Source organism: Acartia tonsa, chromosome 7, assembly GCF_053477335.1.
Source record: "Acartia tonsa isolate MP-2025a chromosome 7, ASM5347733v1, whole genome shotgun sequence".
NCBI classification, from domain to species: Eukaryota; Metazoa; Arthropoda; class Copepoda; order Calanoida; family Acartiidae; genus Acartia; species Acartia tonsa.
Genome location: NC_137266.1, coordinates 18192309 through 18212601, shown reverse-complemented (window position 1 = coordinate 18212601; position 20293 = coordinate 18192309). Strand labels below are relative to the sequence as shown.

At 30.4% G+C, this 20293-nt stretch overlaps 2 protein-coding genes across 2 annotated transcripts in view; one reads left to right on the top strand and one right to left on the bottom strand.

The window, feature by feature from the left end:
• The window catches only part of LOC145324016 (uncharacterized), a 28907-nt gene extending 13888 nt beyond the window's left edge, over positions 1–15019 (bottom strand). The window contains exons 1-2 of the mRNA XM_080166650.1: positions 14940–15019; positions 13405–13590 (exon numbers count right to left, since the gene is read on the bottom strand). Coding sequence (XP_080022776.1) covers positions 13405–13481 — 77 coding nt within the window. The 5' untranslated portion in view covers positions 13482–13590; positions 14940–15019. The remainder of the gene's footprint in view (positions 1–13404; positions 13591–14939) is intronic.
• The window catches only part of LOC145325001 (b(0,+)-type amino acid transporter 1-like), a 355348-nt gene that overhangs the window by 319366 nt on the left and 15689 nt on the right, over positions 1–20293 (top strand). The gene's annotated exons all lie outside the window — the stretch shown is intronic.

Genomic DNA, 20293 nt, shown 5'->3' with positions numbered 1-20293 from the left:
TGGCAAATAGATCTGATTCCTGTACTGTAGAACAAATAAAACATTATGGAATGGATATAGAATATACGTGGATATTGATGACAGTGGAAAAATTGAAGTCAATTTAGGTTGCTAACATGAAACTCATTCAATGGTCAGTTTGTTTATCCAGTAGGACGGGACGGAATGGAGTAAAGGGGGCGAATTAGGGTTATCGTCATTTTAGCCCACTGGGAGTTTTACTTTATTAGAGAAAATAAAAATCTAGTGTAACATCCAAGTAATAAAATATCTATTTCTGCAGGTTATCTTAATTATAGTATAGCTAACATTACCTCTAGAAACTGATCCCAAAGTTCACAGGACACAACAACATAGAGATTAGCCTTGATCCATGTGACAATGAGGGTCTGGAAGATGGCCTGGGTCAACCTTCCTCCAAGGGTGTCCTCCCTGATAAGCATAGATAACTATTAACTAAAGATCTAAGAACAAATTAAATATAAATAGGCTATTTTTATTTAAGTGTGTAGGTAGGTATAAAATATACTTTTTATCTAAAAATGGTATTTTTGTCTCTGATTTTATTTATCGCGTCGTATTATAGACAGCTTTCCGCGACTGGTAAAATGAGAAATTTTCAGATCAATAGCAATTTTGTTAGCCCCGAGGGGCCAAAGGACTGGCCTAACAAAGCTGGTATTGATAATATAATTTCTAGACTATTGTTCATAGAAAATTGTCTGTAATACGTAATTTTTCAGTATGGCCCAGAACCATTTTTAATCCAGGGGATATTTATCGGTTTCAAAGCCATACTGGAAACTCTTTGTTTTCAAATTTTTCAATATTGAAAAAAAAATTTCTAAGAGGATAATACCAAAAAAACAATTTAATGGACATTTTATATAATACGAAAAATTTCTTCCTTTCCCTGTACCTTATAAAAATCGTCGGAAAAAGCCGTTTTTTAAGCAAACAAAAGCGCGTTTTGCTCTATCTGTGAGATATTATGAATAAGATAATGTTAAGATGAGAAAAATTTACGTTCACAGTCCCTTTAAAGACACAATACCTGTAATAATAATGTACAAACTTTTCAACCACTAATAATACCCTGGCCTTTCTAATTAAAGCCTAGGCAGAGCAATGCTGGTTAGCTCAAACGTGTACCGTGGTTTCTGTAGAACTGTTCTTCTGAAGCCAATACAGGGTTACGAAAGTTTAAATTGATGTTTTTTTTTTTTAATGTTAATATTAAATGTAATATAGTTTTGTAATGACATATAAAATATATATTCGATAGAATATAAAAAAATATAGTGCATTCAATATTAAAAAAAATATTTAAATATATATATAGTTGTTAACCATATATGATCCATATAAGAATCTATTTCCGGCCGGGTTCTTAAAAGATATTGCCGCGTTTTTTCGACATTTTTTAAGCTATGAATAACAAGCGCGACATTCGCGAAATCTAAAAGAGTATACAATGATTTATTTAATTATTTCGCTTTTGATGGTACGGCCTTCATAGAAAAAAAAAGATTATCTTCAATCCATTTTTGCTGCATATTAATTAATGCATCTTTTTAGAGCTGTGTTAGACATTAGAAAAATTGCTAAAAAAATAATTTAAAATTCAGTATTTTTATGTTATATACTCTGTTTGAAATTCTATCGTCAACGTTCAATCAATCAATGTCTAAAAAACGCCGAAAAAATGTGGCATTCATCTTTTAAAAACCCATCTCGGTGGTATTTCCGGTTGGCAAAGACAACATAAATATAGAAATCATGAAACATTGTTGTTCCACAATTTTGCCACATTTTTAAACATCTTGCTTAAAAAAAATCTTCCTTGTAAATTCTACAAATTTAAATATTTAGAGAAAATTGAGTAGTAATTTACTTCTTGATTCAAAATATTTGATTAAATTGAATCAAAACTAATAATTATTTTTGGCACTCTATATTCAAATAATCATAAGCTTATCCATAGTGCGCATGCGCGCACAGAGGTGCCATAAATTTCAAAACTTAAAAAATAAGTTTTGTAGCGAAATTAATTACTCTATAATTCGAAATCTCTGTCTTTCTTTTAGAAACATTCAGGGGAATATACGAAAGCTTATATTTATATTAAAGATGAAAAGTCGATAAATTCAAATGCACACGGCACATCTGCGTAAACACACCCTGGATTTTTTTTCTTTTAATTTTAATTCGTATGAAGCTAGCTCAAATAAGTAAATATTAAATTTGATATATTTTTGATGATGCGGGAGGATGTTTTAAAAGAAATGATGAAATAATTTTCAAGGTTTTAAAAAAAAGTTAGCTTCTTTTATGCGAAAAAATTCAATAAAAAGTAAAAATTTTTACCAAAAAGTTGGTCAAATTTTACCAAGTTTTTTTTTTTGTTAAAGTCCAAAAATTTGGACTTAGCCTAAAAATTTACCTTGTCAATTTTTACCAAAAAGTTGGTCAAATTTTACCAAGTTTTTTTTTTTGGCAAAGTCCAAAAATCTGGACTTAGCCTAAAAATTTACCTTGTCAATTTTTACCAAAAAGTTGGTCAAATTTTACAAAGTTTTTTTTTTTGGCAAAGTCCAAAAATTTGGACTTAGCCTAAAAATTTACCTTGTCAATTTTTACCAAAAAGTTGGTCAAATTTTACCAAGTTCATTTTTTTTGGCAAAGTCCAAAAATCTGGACTTAGCCTAAAAAAATACCTTGTCAAATTTTACCAATTTTTTGGTAAAAATTGACCAAATTGCGTTTTTTTGTCTAAGTCCGAAAATTCGGACTTAACCTGAAAAATAGAGTTGTAAAATTGACCACATTTTTGGTAAAACTTCCAAAAGTGGTAAAATTAAAAAAAAAAAAAAAAATTTAAATTTAGGCTTCATTGTATAGAAGTCATTATTTTAAAGTACTACAACTGATTATGAAGAGCTGTTTTTTATTTAAAACACCAAAAACGGGTTTTTTTGTTTCGTCAAATTTTACAAAAAAAATGGTAAAATTTGACTAATTTTTTGGCTAAAATTTTTGCTGGTAAAATTTACCACGAAACTGGTATATTTTACCAGGTTGACCAGCTTTACCACTTTTCTGGTAAAACGATTTTTTTTTCTGGTATTTCGTAGAACCTGGGAAGTAATTGAAAATAAATCGAGCTTTTTTAAAAACATGCCTTTGTGCTCAATTTAATGTGTTATTACATTTTTTATAACAAAATATGAAGTAAAAATAATATATATTTTTATCTGTGCCAACGATATCGGCCGTATTAGATGCACAACCGCCACATCCAGCCGTCTAATTTAGAAAACGCACATGACTCAACAAACGAACAATCAGCAAACGCAACAGAACCACCCAAACATTTCAAACATTTTTCAACATTCCCCATTTAAGCCTTCATAAAAAAATCTTAACATTTAATTGCAAAAAAAGTTAAAATGATATCATAACGAATTATAATACCAATTAAGTTGAAAATATCCATTAACATCTTTTTTTCTCTATATTCTCAAGTTTCTTGATGTTCTTAAAAATATATTAACTTGAATTAAGAGCAGCAATTAATAAAAATGAGTATATAGTGAAGTAGAACATTCATCTTGCACAGTTTTTAAATATTAAGCTTTTCTATAATTGAAGTCTGTAATAGACCGTCTTACATACAGAGTCTGTATGTAAGACGGTCTATATTCTGTTTTAAGCACGCTCGCCAAAAAAACATGGTTTATTTTTATTTTAATACTATATAAAGTAGTGAGATGTGGCTTTAAGATTTCGATATGAGATCTCCATTTTAGGGAAGCTTCACAAAAGTCCTAGGGTTGTTGTAGTCTGTTTAATTTTTAGAACTAGGTTATGGCATAGTTTTAAGCTATTTTGCTATTCTTTCATACACCTTCGATAACAGAGGAACTAGATGCTAGGTGCACAGCCGCTAGCAGGTGTTACGTATTAGTTTTGCTTTTTTATAGATTCAGTCGAGCTAGTAATTAAGACATAAACTGTTCTGTATATAATGAATGGAGTATTCCAAGGATGGAAGGGCCTTTGGACTGTAAATAACACTGGTAAAACAACGTTTTTTTTTCATTCGTCAGTGTAAAAAATTGGTCACTTTTATGAAATCTTGATTGTTAGTTCAGATATTAGTTTCAAAACTATTCAATTAATGAATATTATCTAAAGAAGGGGTTTAATCAAATTTATCCTAATTGGAGATGTTCATAATTTTTGTGCATTGTCTTATCCCTGAGTGGGGAATGATAATAAAGGGTTGCAACATCAAGCTTTAATGATGCTTTAATTACCCTATACAACTTTTGGTAAAATTCTTTGAATCGCCTAATGACCATGTACCCCTACTCAAATTTTATTTTTAAATAATGTTTCTAACTCTTACAATGCTCTCTTGCCTATTACTTGTTATATACAAGAAGCTTCACTGAAGAACCATATTAGTCCAATGGTTAGCGAGGTCCTTCGTTGCAAACACTGACAAATAGACATCCTGTTACTTTTATATTAGAATCATCAGAAAACTTAATATTAAATATTTCTTAAAATTTAGAAAATCAAAAGTTGGTTGGGACGGGGAGGGGGGGGGGGGGTGAGTACAGTGCTTGACTGACTATTGGAGGGAAATTGATTGATTTTACAAGAGAGTTTTTGTTAAAAGACACCAACAGGGCTTGTTTGAGATAAAATTATAACAAGAGTAATTAGAACCAATAGTAAGAGAACATTAATTAATCTTTCAACCATGTATTTTAGGCTTCACTAGGATTAGTCAATTATATAAGTTTGGTAAGTCTTTAACGATCTTTCTCGTATTCATTCGAATCCAGTGGATAGGAACCGTTTCTCATCCATACGAAAAAACTATGTCTAGCATTGTATTATATCCAGCTTTCTACGAATATAAAAATGTACACTCATAAGATTAAAACCAGTTTTTTTAGCCGGGGCTAAAAAAAGGTTTTAATCTTATAATTGTACATTCTATATCCGCGGAAAGCTGTTTATAATACGATGCGAGAAATAACTATTACAACCTTCTGTTCGTTTGTCATTTAGTTTTTAATTTGCTAAAAATCTTAGTCAAAAGGGATATGCCGGTTTTTATGAAAAGTATGTTACTAGTCTACAATACCAAGCTAATGTTTATTTTTTACATTAAAAAAAATTAATACCCAATCCTAAACCACTTTTTTGCCTACATTTATGCAAAAATAAATCACTGGATATGTGTATAATTGTTATTTATCGCAGAGTATTATAGACGGATATCCGCAGACAGTAAAATAAAAAAATAATTTCAGATTTGTCGTCAACAAAGGGCCGCAGTTCAAGGCTAACAAAACAGGGAATGATTTTATTTTTTTTTATTTTATCATTCGTGGAAAATTATCTTTAATAAGATACGATACATGATTTTTCAATATTCCACGGAACCGGTTCTAATCTAACGGAAATTAAAAGGATTCGAAGCCATACTGAAAAAAAGATTATTATGATATTCTTGCTGCAAGCAAGATGAAAATTAACAAGCTTTTTATAAAAAAAATGCATTAATGTGCAGCGGCTGTTCAGAAAGGATAAATCACGGAATAATAATTTAGAATTATTTACAACTTAATTTTTTTGATTTATTATTACTTGATATAAAAAGTGACTGGGTAGCCGAAATAACCTTCAATCGCAGCCGAGTGGCTGAAGGCGCGACTGCCGACCTCTGAAAAAAAGTTATTCAATCAAAATTGATTAATTAACTGTCCCAGCTTTCTTAGTTTATTTTAAACTATCAGCTGCATATCTTGCATCTAGCGGATTCATTCTTCAAAGGGTTAAAGAATTGGATAAAAGTAGCCTGAAACCATCCCGGGAAATATGAGAAGCTTCACTGTAAAGGAGGACCATATCGGTTCAGCCGTTAGCAAGATCCTTCACTTCAGACAAAACGAAGCTGACTACTTTATACAATGGGATTTATTTTTGAAAAAATCTCATTAACAGTTTTCCCCTTTTTTCTGTTTATTTCCTTAATAAAAGCATGGTTCATTTTCTAATTTTCCGTTTTCCCTGTATTGTTATTTTTAGTGACATTTAATACAAAACCACCCACCAGGATAATTAAAGTCTCATGGATTAAAGATAACTATATCAATCAATATATTATTACTTAAAAGTGATACTTACAGGAGGCTAAAATATCTATACCCCCTTTCCACCACTTTTAACACACCACATTTCCTCCCCTCTTACTGGATGAACAAACTGTCCAATAATTAAAGTCCATGTTAACAGCCTAAATTGACGACAAAATTTCCCCTGTCAATATATCTACATATTCTATATCCAATACTATATCTTTATTTATTGTTAAAAATAAAAAATCTTTGAATTAAAAAAGCATTTTAGTTTTTACATTGACCTATTCCTCCAAAATAGCCAAAAACCTGTATATTAAAAACAATGTATATTGAAAATTATGGACCTTTTCTGTCAAATTTTAACATACAATCATTTAGATTTTAGATACATTTAAATCAATTAAATAATAAGTTTTTGCAAACACCTTTAACTTTTCCCTTAGCCCTGTAAATGCATTTCGGACTAAATTTAAAGAAAAATATTGTATATACCTAGTGTAAACAATGTATAACACTAATTAAAGGGGTTTTCATCTTCAACTACCAAAAAGTTTATTTTAGAAAAAAAATCTTCGAAAAAAAATTGAAAAAATCTTCGGAAATATAGTGGTACATTCTGAAATTTGATTAGTTCGATAAAATCTTTTGAAGAAATAAGACACAAACTTTAAAATGGCAAAAATGGCTAAATCTTCTAAAGCTATGGGTAACAAGAACAAAGGCAAATCTATGAGAGGAGCAGCTACCAAGAAATCAACAAAGCGCTACAAATCCAAGCTTCATGAAAGATCATCCCATAAGGAAGAGGATAAAGGCCACAACATCAAGCGCAAGTCTAAGAAGCACCAGGTGAAGGCCAGATCCAAGGATGCCAACAGGTTCAAGAGGTATGGGAAGAGCAGCACCAACACTCATACAAGCAAAAGCCACAAATCTTCTGAATAAATCCAATATTTTCTAAATTTTTCAGAAAATAAATTTTTGTTTTAATATTTGATGTTGTTGTTAGTTTCTCCTATATATGTTTTAATATTTATATATCACATCATATTACCGGGACAATCAGAATTCGTTAGAATCGTCTTATTTCAACTTAAGATTTAAGATTTCAATTTCGGAATAGTTTTAAATAAATATATTGAGATTTTTATAAGAAAGCCTAAGGATCCAAATTCCAAAAATCATATAAAGTATTTTTTTTCCAGTATGGCTTCAAAAACCGATTAATATCCATGTTCTCAGCAATACTGAAAAATTATACATATATAGCATCGTATTACAGACAATTTCCCACGAATATTAAAATAAAACTCATAAAAACAAAATCGTGTTTGAATCTTATTATTTTTCATTTTGATATCCGCGGAAAGCTGACCAGCATACGGTGCGACAAATAACTATTATACGCCAAATATCGTAATACATGTCTGTAATTGACTATTTGGTATTGATTGTAGAGTTGATGCGCTTTCAAACGGGACCTATATAACCTTAATGAAATTACAATAACTTAAAGTTGATATAAATGATAAAATTGAAAATGCAGAGGGGACAATGGGGGGAATATTACGCAAGTTCCCAAAGTTATATATGATAACGTTATCTAATTCGTTGGTTTAACACCTTTGGGGACTTTTATCGAATTTTGATTTTTTGGTTTATTAAATTGAGTGTCTACACGTTTTATCCACCAATTGTAATCTACGGAAGAGGTTATTTTGTGCATTAACATATGGGACGTGTAATATTTTGTCGGCCACTGTCTTATCCCTTCAGATCCCTGGTAAAATGAATAGCCAAGATGGGCAAAAATAATAAATGGGACAAGGAAAACAAAAGTTTCAAGTTTGTATTGAGTTTATAAGATACATAATAACATTCTTAACAAAAACATCTTGGGAATCCCTCGGAGATGGGTTCTTAAAAAACAATGCCGCGTTTTTTCAACATTTTTTAGACATTGATTGATTGGACGAAGACGATATCGTTATACAGAGTATACAACTTAATAATTCAAAATTTAAAATTTATTATTTTAGCAATTTGTATAATGTCTAATACAGCTCTAAAAAGATGCATTAATTAATATGCAGCAAAAATGGATTGAAGATAATTTGTTTTTCTTCTATGAAGGCCGTACCAACAAATGCGAATTATACAAATGGCTAAAATAATAATTCTAAAATTTTGAATTCTTAAGTTGTATACTCTGTATAACGATATCGTCTTCGTTCAATCAATCAATGTCTAAAAAATGTCGAAAAAACGCGGCATTATTTTTTAAGAACCCATCTCTGTTGTTAAGTTTTGACAATACAAACTGTATACAAATCAAGACCTTCAAAATCCATAAGTAGTGTCGCAAACAAATTTAGGAATGACCAAACGTTCTAAGTGAGTTATAGAGCAGAAAATAGAAGAATATGGGATAGAGTTGTTGAAATATTTTGTAGATGGACCAACGGACAAATAAGTTGCATATTTGATAATTTTGTTATGTTTTTTTTCACACAAAAATATTCTGCGTATTAATAGCAGCTGTAAAATTTACATTCCTCCAATTGATTTCAGAATAATAGACGGACGGATAGATAAAGTGGATTAAGGAGTAGCTTTGCTTCTAAAAATTATGCTGACATCATTCATAAGCTTCTTTATATAATTAAACTTTTTAGAATTCCATATATGAGAAATATAAAGAGGAATTTATCGTTCATATTCATATCCTTTATACCCAAAGCAACTACTTAGTAATGCAATTAATAATTGAATCTTAAGTTGGCTTATTTATTTTAAGAAAATAAATTATTGAAAACTTAATTTTAAAATGCCATGTATGATGTTTGACTTTAAAAAACAAGCCTTATTATGTTAATTCTATGAATTTTCATAATTAAAATGGATATAAATTAGTTTTAAAATATTATACCAAAAGAATAATTGAAAATTGCTCTGTATGGAGTATTAAAAATTTGTATTTATAAAATTAATTGGCTTGGATGACATAATAAAATATGTACCTAGCCTGTTATACCTCTTATAGTGGCTACACCCCTAGCCGCCTCTAAAGGTACTTGAGGGAGAGTGTAACCTTCCATGGACCTATGCAAATCTTCACTGTAGGGGAGAATCTTATCAGTTCGATACAGACAATTAGACAGACATACAATCTGTTACTTGTGTATAATGATTCTTCTAAAAATAATTAGTAGTGAAAAAGACCACCCTTGGTATTTTTTTTTGTCATTACACAATTTATGACATAACACTTATTAGCAGAATGGTTTTTAACATTTGTATTATGGTTTACTTACTGCATGCTTTAATTTTAGTACCACGCAATCCTAGTTTTTACTGCAAAAAAACTTATACATGTTACTTATTTAATTTAAGTTTTAGAAGATTTTTCACTTAATAGATACAATAAGAGTAAATTCAATTGTTTATTAGAGTCACAATCAAATTAGTTTTGATTAGATGCTTCACTTTTTATGTAGTGCCTAATTGTCTAAGAAAAGTCCGACAGTAAAGTATATATTTTTCTTAAAAAGAAATAGCATTTCCGAAGATTTCAAAATTTTATTCGTAGATATGTAAAGTCTATCCGTATGTATGCATTTATATCATTAAGATCTTGTAAATAGCAGGAACGATCTCATCACAATATTCAGCGAAATTTTCTTTCAAATCATCGCCCCAAAAGTTTAAATTAAATTCTGAAATCTTCAACGATGGCACTTGATAGTAGAGGCGAAGCAACTAGTATAACAATTCCAATTAGAATATATTTGTATTTTACAGTGTTATGGCCTGCTCTGCTTGTAATTGGTTGTGTGTAAAGTTAGATCTGTAATCTTGTAATAATCTCAATTTATCAGGCATCAAGCAAAGCATTATTATTATTCTTTTATATAAAGAAGTGTAGTTAAGATCCTGCTAACCACTGAACCGATTCAGGAAAGCTTCAGTAAGGTCAAAGAATTACTTTCAAATGTCTTATTGTTGGGTTTAAATCTTTGGATGGGTTTAAGCTACTTTTATGCTTTCTCTGAATGAAATGATCGTAGATGCTAAGGGTGCATCGTTTGTGTTTATATAAAAGTAACATGAATGTTCAAAAAATCAGAAGAACATATCATACAAAAAATTATTATCAAAAATAAAATGGACGTACAGACTTTCTGGTGATCTTTTCACAGACTTTCTGGTAACGATTAAAACCGGGTTGCTACGATTTCTGAATCGCACCTAATCGTTACAAGAATCTTAATCCAAAGTGTGAAATCGAAAGGATAATTTTAACATGCCCAAATTAACGAAAAGAGCTAACTGTAACTGACGGACGATAGTTTAATTAAGTAAAGCTTTGCTTTTAAAAATATTTATAATTTGTAGATTACATTACAAAAAACCTTGACTAAATAATTGTTACATTATTAACCATAATACAAGAAATCTTTTCAATTAAAAGAGTTAAATTAATCAATATACCTATTCATTTATTCCTGACTTCATTGTATATAACACAAAATCTCATTACAGTCAACGCTCAAAATAAATACAGTTTTAACCCTACTTGAAGGTTTGGTTTTTAAGTGTTGTTTTACCTTTTTTGGCCAAAAAAACAACTAAAAATATTGAGATAAAAATTGTTTTGTACTTGTGTCTTCGCTCCTAGTCTTTGATAGCTGAAAATGTTACGAAAGTTCCTTATTATATGATTTTTCTTTGGGGTGTTTTCCTTTTGGATGATACTCTACCCCAAAAGAAGAACCCATATAAGAAGCTTCACTGTAAAGTTCAATCATCTTTGTTCCTTGCAAGGTCCTTCGCTATACACAGACTATTAAATATAGTTAGTTATACTAAAAATATATTTTAAAAACTGATGAAAACCAATCTAAAAAGCAAGATGCAAAAATAAAGAAAAAAGACTTTGAAAAATGGGCTAAATGGTGGGCCAAAATGCAAGGACGTCTAAGAGTGGGGTTAAGGGAAAATAACCCCCCCCCCCCCAAAAAAAAGGTGTAATTATCCGCACCTTGTAATTTTTACCCAAGGGAAAAAAACCTGGCAGGGTAGATTAATTTTTAGCACCTATAGATCTTTTACCGCCCCAAAATAAAAATTTGGATGTCCATGGCCTAATGTAGATTAATACATTGAGAAATGCACTTTTTACCTCGAATGTATTCATTATTACGTTAGTTAGGGCTCGTATGATCTATTGCTTTAGTTTTTAGGGGGTATAAAGCGTGTATGATATATGTATCTACAGTGTGCCCCAGCAAAATTGGTTTAAACACAAATGATTAAAATGTAAATCTAGGACTTAGTAACTTGTTGATTTTTTTACCTATTCTAAGTTTTGAACTAAACTTTAGACCACGCGTTGTGGTCCAGCCATAAAGCTCTTAAAAAAACATTATTTAGTTCAACAAATACTAATTTTTGATAAAGAATATATATTTTCTCTTTATTAGTAGAAAAGATACTCTATAATTCACTTTGTCTCCATGTCCGTCAGTTAATCTTTTCTAATGAGCATTGATATACAAATTACTTTGTTAGTCGGTCACACAAAAAAGAATTTTTGTGATTTTCAATCATTATTAAATATTCTATTCTAAGTCTCTTTTTCTCTTTCCTTCTATCCTCTCATTTTGTGACCATTGAACATTTGCTCTATTACCCTGTAATATAAAGTAGTAAGTTTTTTTTGTCTGAAGCTTAAAATATCTAATTAGTCTATTTTATTTTTAGATTAAAGTCTTGGGATGGTTTTAAAGCTGTTTTTATAGCCCTTATCTTCTCCCTCCACTAAAGAGCCTCTAAATGCTAAGGGCGTAGCCACTATTTCACTATATTTTATTTGTCCGTTTGCCAGTCCATAATTTTATTTTTGCTTTGCTACTTTTTGATTTTGTCATCTGTTTTAATTCTCTCAATAAATTTATTTGGTTCACTCAGTATATGTTATAGTGCACATAAAAATGCAATCCATCAACTAAATCTTTTAATCTATTACTTTTGATGTTTATTACCCTTTACTTTTGCAATATTTATTATTTATTACTACTTTATTTATATACTAGCGGATTCGCCCCTAGAGGCCTCTAGGGACACGTAAAATTGTTTCTTTTCAATTTATTTTAAAATCATTTTTTTCGTCGATGGATGGTGTTAGTTATGTTTTTAGGTAATTGCAAAAATGTCCGCAGGGCGGCGTTTTTTCTTGTGGATTTCTCTGGGGATGGTGGTGGTATCCTCCCTCAAAATTAGTCATAAAACTTCCCGAGACCTATGAGAGGCTACCCTGTTAAGGAGAACCCAATCGGTTCAGCGGTTAGCGAAATCCTTCGGTACAGACAGACATTAAGACAAACAAACAAACAGATATCATGTTACTATAAGGATATGAATATTAGAACTTAGGTGCCATCCAAAGTTTTGGAGTATTTACTTCTTAAGGTTGAGTTACTCACAGCTGCAGCTTAGATAGCTGAAATGTGTGGTTTATAGCGATTTTGTAGACAAGATTTTAAATAGTCTATATTAGGTTAGTGTATAAAGGTAAAATCAAGAGTTGCCAATCCTGTGAATCCTGTGCACGCCACTGGTCTATATACTTTATTTTGTGTTAAAATAATATCAATCTCAATCACTACTTTCATTTTGATATAAAACTAGCAGACAAAGGGAAATATTATGCAAATAAAGTGTAATTAGAATTGATATAGTTATATTCGTTTTTAGTAATTGGTAATCCTAGAACATATGGCGTTTTCCCTCCAAAAACCTATTGGTGCACAGAACCCCCCCTCCCCTTTTATATATATATTTTAAAATTAATTGAAAATATAGGTTACCCTGGGTACAAGGTAGCCCCGCAGGGTTAGCATACTACTAATAAAGGCCCCAAATTTGTAATGGAGGGTTCGCTAAGCACTTTGAGGGAAAGCACCGATTATATTTTTATAGAAAGAAACATGGATCGGCAGCCGCCGGTAAATCTCAGGAAAATAAACCTTTTACAATTTTAAAAATAAAAAAAGCACCAAAACGGGTTTAAATGGTGGCTTAGTAGCTGATGACTTGCGGCTGTCGAGCCTTGAAAAAAAAAAAACAATTTGAATCAATATCATTGTGCCAATCAATAAAACAAATCGGATCAACTGCAGTTCACGGTAAAATATTCCTGGTAACGAATATTTCCAAAAATCTATGAATTTATGAGGCTTACCTATTTGACTCTGATTGGGAACAACCAACTAGAAGGAAAAGGAAACAGATTATGTAGCATTTTTCAGGCGTAGCCATTTTTCAGTCAATATTGGTTTCAGTGTTCAATTTCGCTGATTTTTTGTTGTTGAAATTTTGGCGGATTTATTTTTTTTGTTGTCCCAGAGTTTCACACGTCAATAAGTATCTAACAATTAATTATTAAACAACATCCTTCACTATACAAAATATATTGTCTGCAGCTAATAATTTCCTATTTTCCTTTTGATTTCATTAGTGTCATTTTTACCCCCCTTATTTCTTAAAAAAGTTTTTGAATTTGTTAAAAAAAAAACATGAAAATTAGATTAATAATCAAAGCTAGTAAAAGTAGGGGAATGCATTTGTCCACATTCGGGCGCAATTTTTTACCATGAACACAGTCTATTGAAAGATACTCTTGGAAAGGTGGCTGATAAAACAGTTCATAGCAAATGGTATAGATACTTGACACTAGTTTTTCCTAGTTAGGATTTATTTATTATCCTCTACACGATAATTAAACCATCATTTCAAATTAAATGGCTTTTATAATCAATGGATGCTTTGAAGAGTGTACAAAAAATGACCTTAGTCCATTTTAGAAATCAAATTCTGATATTGAAGCTATTCATTGTATTTTTTCATAAAAAATCGAACTTTGTGTATGATTTGATAAAAGACCAATTCTTTAAACAATAATGTGAAACAAATTTATTCGAAAATGACAATTAGGATAGGGTTTGGCTTTTCGGGAAGCTTCAATTAGTTCCTTCACCTGAAGACTATTGACTATTTTTTAAAAAGAAATAAGATAAAATAAGTGGAGTTATTTTTTTATGACTCGCCTATGAAGAAGACCCTAATACTTGCAAATTGAAGGAAACCGACGTAAAGACTCTAGCTCTGAGGTATGAACTTCCAATGAATGCTGAAATTATATAAAAGCATCGCAACCAAAATATGAAGCAGGCAAAAATGACCTTTGGAATGACAATATGATTAAAAGACTTTTGCTATGTCATTATTTTAAGATAAATAAAATATCAGCTGTGAACAAGAATGACATCATGTTATAAAATTGCAGTTTTTGAAAAGATAACTTTGAAATAAATAAGTATATAATTCATAATTGGCATGTTTTCTTTTTAATTCTCAAATCGTGTGACTTCCTATGTTTGAAGAAATAGGCGAAATATTTCAAAATGCGGGACATTTTGCCATAAATTGTACCCAAAGTTTTATAAATACGATTTCCAATTCGATAATCTATAAAATTTTAAGTAATTTAAAAAATCTTTAATTGATTGGTTAAATTTTTCTACCAAAATTTCGATTCACATAAAAGATTATTTTATTTATCATCAATAGGGATGTACATCTATTTATCTTCATTTGTCTTTTCCCTTAAGATTCCTGCATCGATATGCATAACAGAATGCAGATTATTTCTAAAAAAGCTACGCTCTCAATATAAAAATGTAAAGGATGTGATTTAACAATTTTAGCTATTATAACTTTTCAAGAAACATTAAGTTTATAGTTTTTATAAAATAATAATCACTATTCACTATAAAAGTCTTTTAATATAACTAAAATTAATGTATTTTATTGGTTTTTAGAAGTTGAGTTTTTTTATATTGCTGTAAAAATATTTTTAAAGCTTGATGGTATATTACAATAATTGGTAATTTGGGATAATCTTTTGGACCCTCATTAGAGCACGAATAACCTCCCCCCTTTATACCCCACCACTATATAAAATTTTTTTAACCACCCCCCCCCCCCCTCTAAAAAATCCTAAAATTTAAAAATAAAATACATTCCTATAAGATAAATCCCTTATATTTCTACATAAACGAGCTTTAAAGCCCCGATACGTGACGCTTGATGTACGCTCACGCACGCTGGCAACTAGAAACTAAATGTGCGTCAACAACGCGCTTAGCCAAAGGGGTTAGCAGTGGAGGAGGGGGTTCAATGGGTTTTGCTCTTGTCATCATTATTTGAACGTTGCTATTCTATTCGTTGTGTATTAATCTTTTTTTTTTCAACACGCAAATGGTATTCTGGCAGGAAAGGTTTCCTTACTCAGGAGTTTTAGATGCACATTACACATTCAGTTCAACTAGTGAGGCTATTCTATAATTCACTCTGTCTGTTCGTCCGTCAGTTCATTAGTCAGTTCATAACGCTATGAGGAAAATGTGATTTTTTTGTCTGCTAAATAGGATATACTGGTATTTTTTTTATCAAGTTCTTTTATATGAATTTTGATTAACAATTCTCATTCTACTTAATTATGTGTTTTATACTTAAAATTTATTAGTATATTCACCCCTAGTCTCGTATTTATTTAGTTATTTATAAAAAACTTGTTTGGAAGGTTTTTTCGTTGGTCCTTATCAAGCTTATCGGTTAAGTCAGATCTTAGTGGACATAAATACACATACACACCCTCACACACACCCAACTTACTTGTTTATATTTAAGATTGAGTAATTAAAAATTGTTTAACCCCAATCACTGCCAGAGGTACCTTTTCGTTCATTTTTTCTATGCTAGTTAGAAATCTAATTGGAACAAATGCTAATTGAGAATATTCATAGCATCATGAACAGTATAGACCATAGGCAACCTTGCTACGGCATCCAGGTACCAGTAAATATTCCAAGACTTTGATAAAGTATATAACATTGATAAAAATCACTTTGGCTCAAAGACTTTGGGTATGTTTATTGAAATTTGTATTGTTGGTTCCAATCTAGAAATGTACAAACTCTACAAATCTCCAGAAGGGGTTATGTTGTTTATCATTTTTGGGAATGTATATTGTATATGACGATTTTTAGCCCGTTCTCTTATCCTTAAGGATCCATAATTAAAATATATTATGTAACGTACAGGTTTTTAAACCGATTATAAGTTTCAGGTAAAATAGTACAGGTACATATCTTCCAGGTTTCTAAAAAAAAATTCCGATTGCTCTTACAACCGTAATAATTTGCTTAGAGATTAAAATTTTTGCATTTGTATGTCAAATGCAGTATTTTAATATTTTAAGCTGTTTTAATCTCCAATTAAACAAGGATGACAACATCCATAAAAGCGAAGCACTGAAACGGTAGGACAAACGGACATTAACACTTGTATAGTGTCAGAACTGAATAATCAGAATATAAATATGTATATAAGAGTCGAAGCAAAATTATAAGTAAATTTGTTAAAAAACTGCTAGATACAGGATAATGTTTATGGACAAACTTTAAATTTTTGGAATTGATTATAGAGATGCTTCGCTTATAATATTGTACTTTGTTTTCCTAGGAATCAGATCAATCGGATAATTTTATCTGATACAAATTTTGTTGTTAAAAAAGTTGAAAATCAACATGTTTAAAATGAACGTACGGACATTCTAGTAACGATTATAGAGTTGCTACGCTTTCTAAATCGTACCTAACTACTACAGGAATCACCATGCAAAGTTTGAAATCGATAAGACAATTCTAACATGCCTAAATTAATGAGAAAAAAAATTTCTGTTACAGACGTATGAACGGACGGACCGACCCTAATTATAGAAAAGCTTCTCTTTTAAAAATGTTAGGACAGGGCCCCACTGGGAGGGTTGAACATGAACATCAATTAATATTTAGAATAGTTGTCATTTGAAGGTGAATGCTATGGACACGTTTTAGATATTTTGACCTTCAACATTTCACAAAGTCTCTGTAAATTACAGATTCAACACTCCATACTTGTCTTCATATAATGGTTCCATCCAATACAGAATATGAAGGCTAATCAAATAGCAAATCGTCTAGACTAACCTTTTAAAAAATTGTATCCTTATAATGCCAACATGATTAGTAGTTATAATGTCATTGGATTGTCGATATGTCGTTATAATGTCAGCCAAGACCAACCATTTGGCAAAATTAAGGTTGGGGGGATCCCCCATACTTACACCACAATAGTAAACAAATGTTCATTTTTAAAAGCGAAGCTTTTCTATAATTAGGGTCGGTCCGTCCGTACGTCCGTCCGTACGTCCGTACGTTCGTAACGGATAGCTTTTTTCGTTAATTTTGGCATGTTAGAATTGTCCTATCGATTTCAAATTTTGCATGGTGATTCCTTTAGTAGTTAGGTACGATTTAGAAAGCGTAGCAACTCTATAATTATCACCAAAATGTCCGTACGTCCATTTTAAACATGTTGATTTTTTTACTTTTTAACAACAAATTTTTATGTGATCTAATCATCCGATTGATCTGATTTTTGGTATATTAATTCCTGGGACAACAAAGTATAATTTAATAAGCGAAGCAACTCTATAATCAAGTCCTAAAAATATAAGTATGTCCATAAACATTATCCTGAATCAAGCAGTTTTTCAACAAATTTACTTACAATTTTGCTTTGACTCTTATACATTTATATTATGATTATTCAGTTATGACACTATACATGTGTTAATGTCCGTTTGTCCTATTGTTTCAGTGCTTCGCTTTTATTGATGTTGTCATCCTTGTTTTAATAAGGCATATGAACTATGTGATTTAAACATGTAATGCTAACCATATTGTTTCTTTGTGCAAAATAAAAGTTTGATTGGAACCAAACTGATTGCAATTTTGATTATCATGTCAAATAAACGAGGATAAAAACATTCAACGTGTCAAAAGATGAAAAACTAAATCTAACTTGTCCCTAACTTTTGTACAAACTCAAGGTTACACCTAACTGACAAAACTTACCAAAAAACTAATACTACCAATAAAAAATAGCATAAAACCATCCACAGACTATAATTTAAGAATGAAATCGCCTAAAATCATTCCAGGACTTACAATCCGAAACTAAATAAAAACTGACTACTTTAAATGTTCGTTTATAGAGCAGCTGTGCTTCTATAAATCGTGCCGAAATGATGTTCTGAAGTATCAACATGCACATTACATGTCATATATCATTTACACAAAAAATACAGTTATTTCTTATTTCAGCTCTTTTTAATGATATACTAAAACGGAAACAATTGCAAGGATAAGACAATGAACAATAAATAAGTTTTCCCCTATTTATTATATTTTTGGAGGGGAAAAGGCTTGTATATAAACTTTCTGGGGCCCATTTTTCCAAGGATGGAACCCATATTTTGGTTTTAACATTACTTAGTATGGGAAACAAAGTACTTTCAACCATTTTGAATTTTATGAGAGCTTTCAAAGAATTTTTAAATAGTAGGGGGGATGAAATATTACCTTTCTCCTACAAAAAACTTCTGGGGGTACTTATGGTATTTATTCCAAGGGACGGTTTCAGGCTATTTTAATACCCTTCTATTTCCTAAATGCTAAAGGCGAAACCGCTAGTACATCTTTTAGGGCCTATTAAATGACTTCATTTTATGTCTAAGTTTGATTTCATAGCAAGAAGATTAAGAACCAATACAGAATTTTTTAGAATTCGCTTAGAATTATGGATAATATCATCTTTGTTAATTAAGAGGAATTAAGTGATTGGCAGTTGGTTAGAGGATATTTTAATGTTACTCTGAATATATGTATGTACTATGTACATATATCTTATTCAACAGATAAGTTTATTATAATAGTGATACTCCTTTCCCTTTAAGGATATATATAATATTATATACATATATGTATGTTTCATAGAAAGCATTTACTTTCTTTTCTACTCAGAGAGAAAGTATACACATAGATGGGACAAGTAATGTAAAAAGAAATATAATAAATTAAAGTGGGGGTATGGTTTTGCCTTTAATAATGGTTGGAAGAAGTAGGGTGAAAATAGCAATAAACCATCCAAGATGTATAAGAAGCTTGCCTAAAAGAACTTTCAAATAATTTTTTGTTATTTAAAAGATCATACACTTCTGAAAAAACATATAACAAAAAGTTTGTTCCTAGCTTATATAGCTTCTCTAAAACGTACAATTAATTCAAACCAGAAGTTTCTGAGGACTTAAGCTTCAGAGGAAAAAAATCTTTATATCTAAGGATACTGTATTATATATTACGATATTGATTTGTTGAAGGCCAATTAGAATATTTCCCCTATACAAAATATTTGCTCAAAGGAAAGTATAGAGAGAAAATATAAGTTATAAACTGAAACAGTTTTTCGTACCGCTCCATGCGAGAAAGGAAAGCATTCTGTTTTTTTTTACTGAACAGAAGTTTTTATGTGAAATATATATTTAGTGCAGAGTTACGTAATTGGCGAATTCTTTTTGCCATTTGCAATAGTGTAAGAAACCTACATATAGAGCGCAAATATATGAAATTAAATTCATTCTTTTGATTGACTTTCAATAATTTTAACTAAAATAAGATACATATGTAAATTTTTGTACTGTTTTAAGTGCGTTTTAAAATATACAATTTAGTGTTAAAGCAAGGATGACAACATCCATTAATAAATGGTAAAGCACAATAAATCAGGAATATAAATACAGACTGACTGACCAAGTAAATTATATTTATATGCTCATTGGTATTAGGAATATTCACAAAAAAATAGATCTTAAAAATCACATTTCACTCACAGCGTTACGGGCTACGGTCGAACTGACAAAGTGAATTATAGATTAGCTTCGCTACTATAAAGGGAAAATTTAAAATATAAGATCAATTTCACGTTATAATTTTTTTTATAATTAAAACAGATGTGTATATATTTTTTAAGTTGCGCAAAACTAAAAGCGCTATAATGACCTTAAACGGTTGCGTTAATTAGGCACGTGATGTTAAAAAAATATCTAAAAGCAAATGATCTTTTAAATTGCTAAGATACTCTATATACAAAGTTAAAGTTAAGAATATTGCTTGAATTGAATTTGA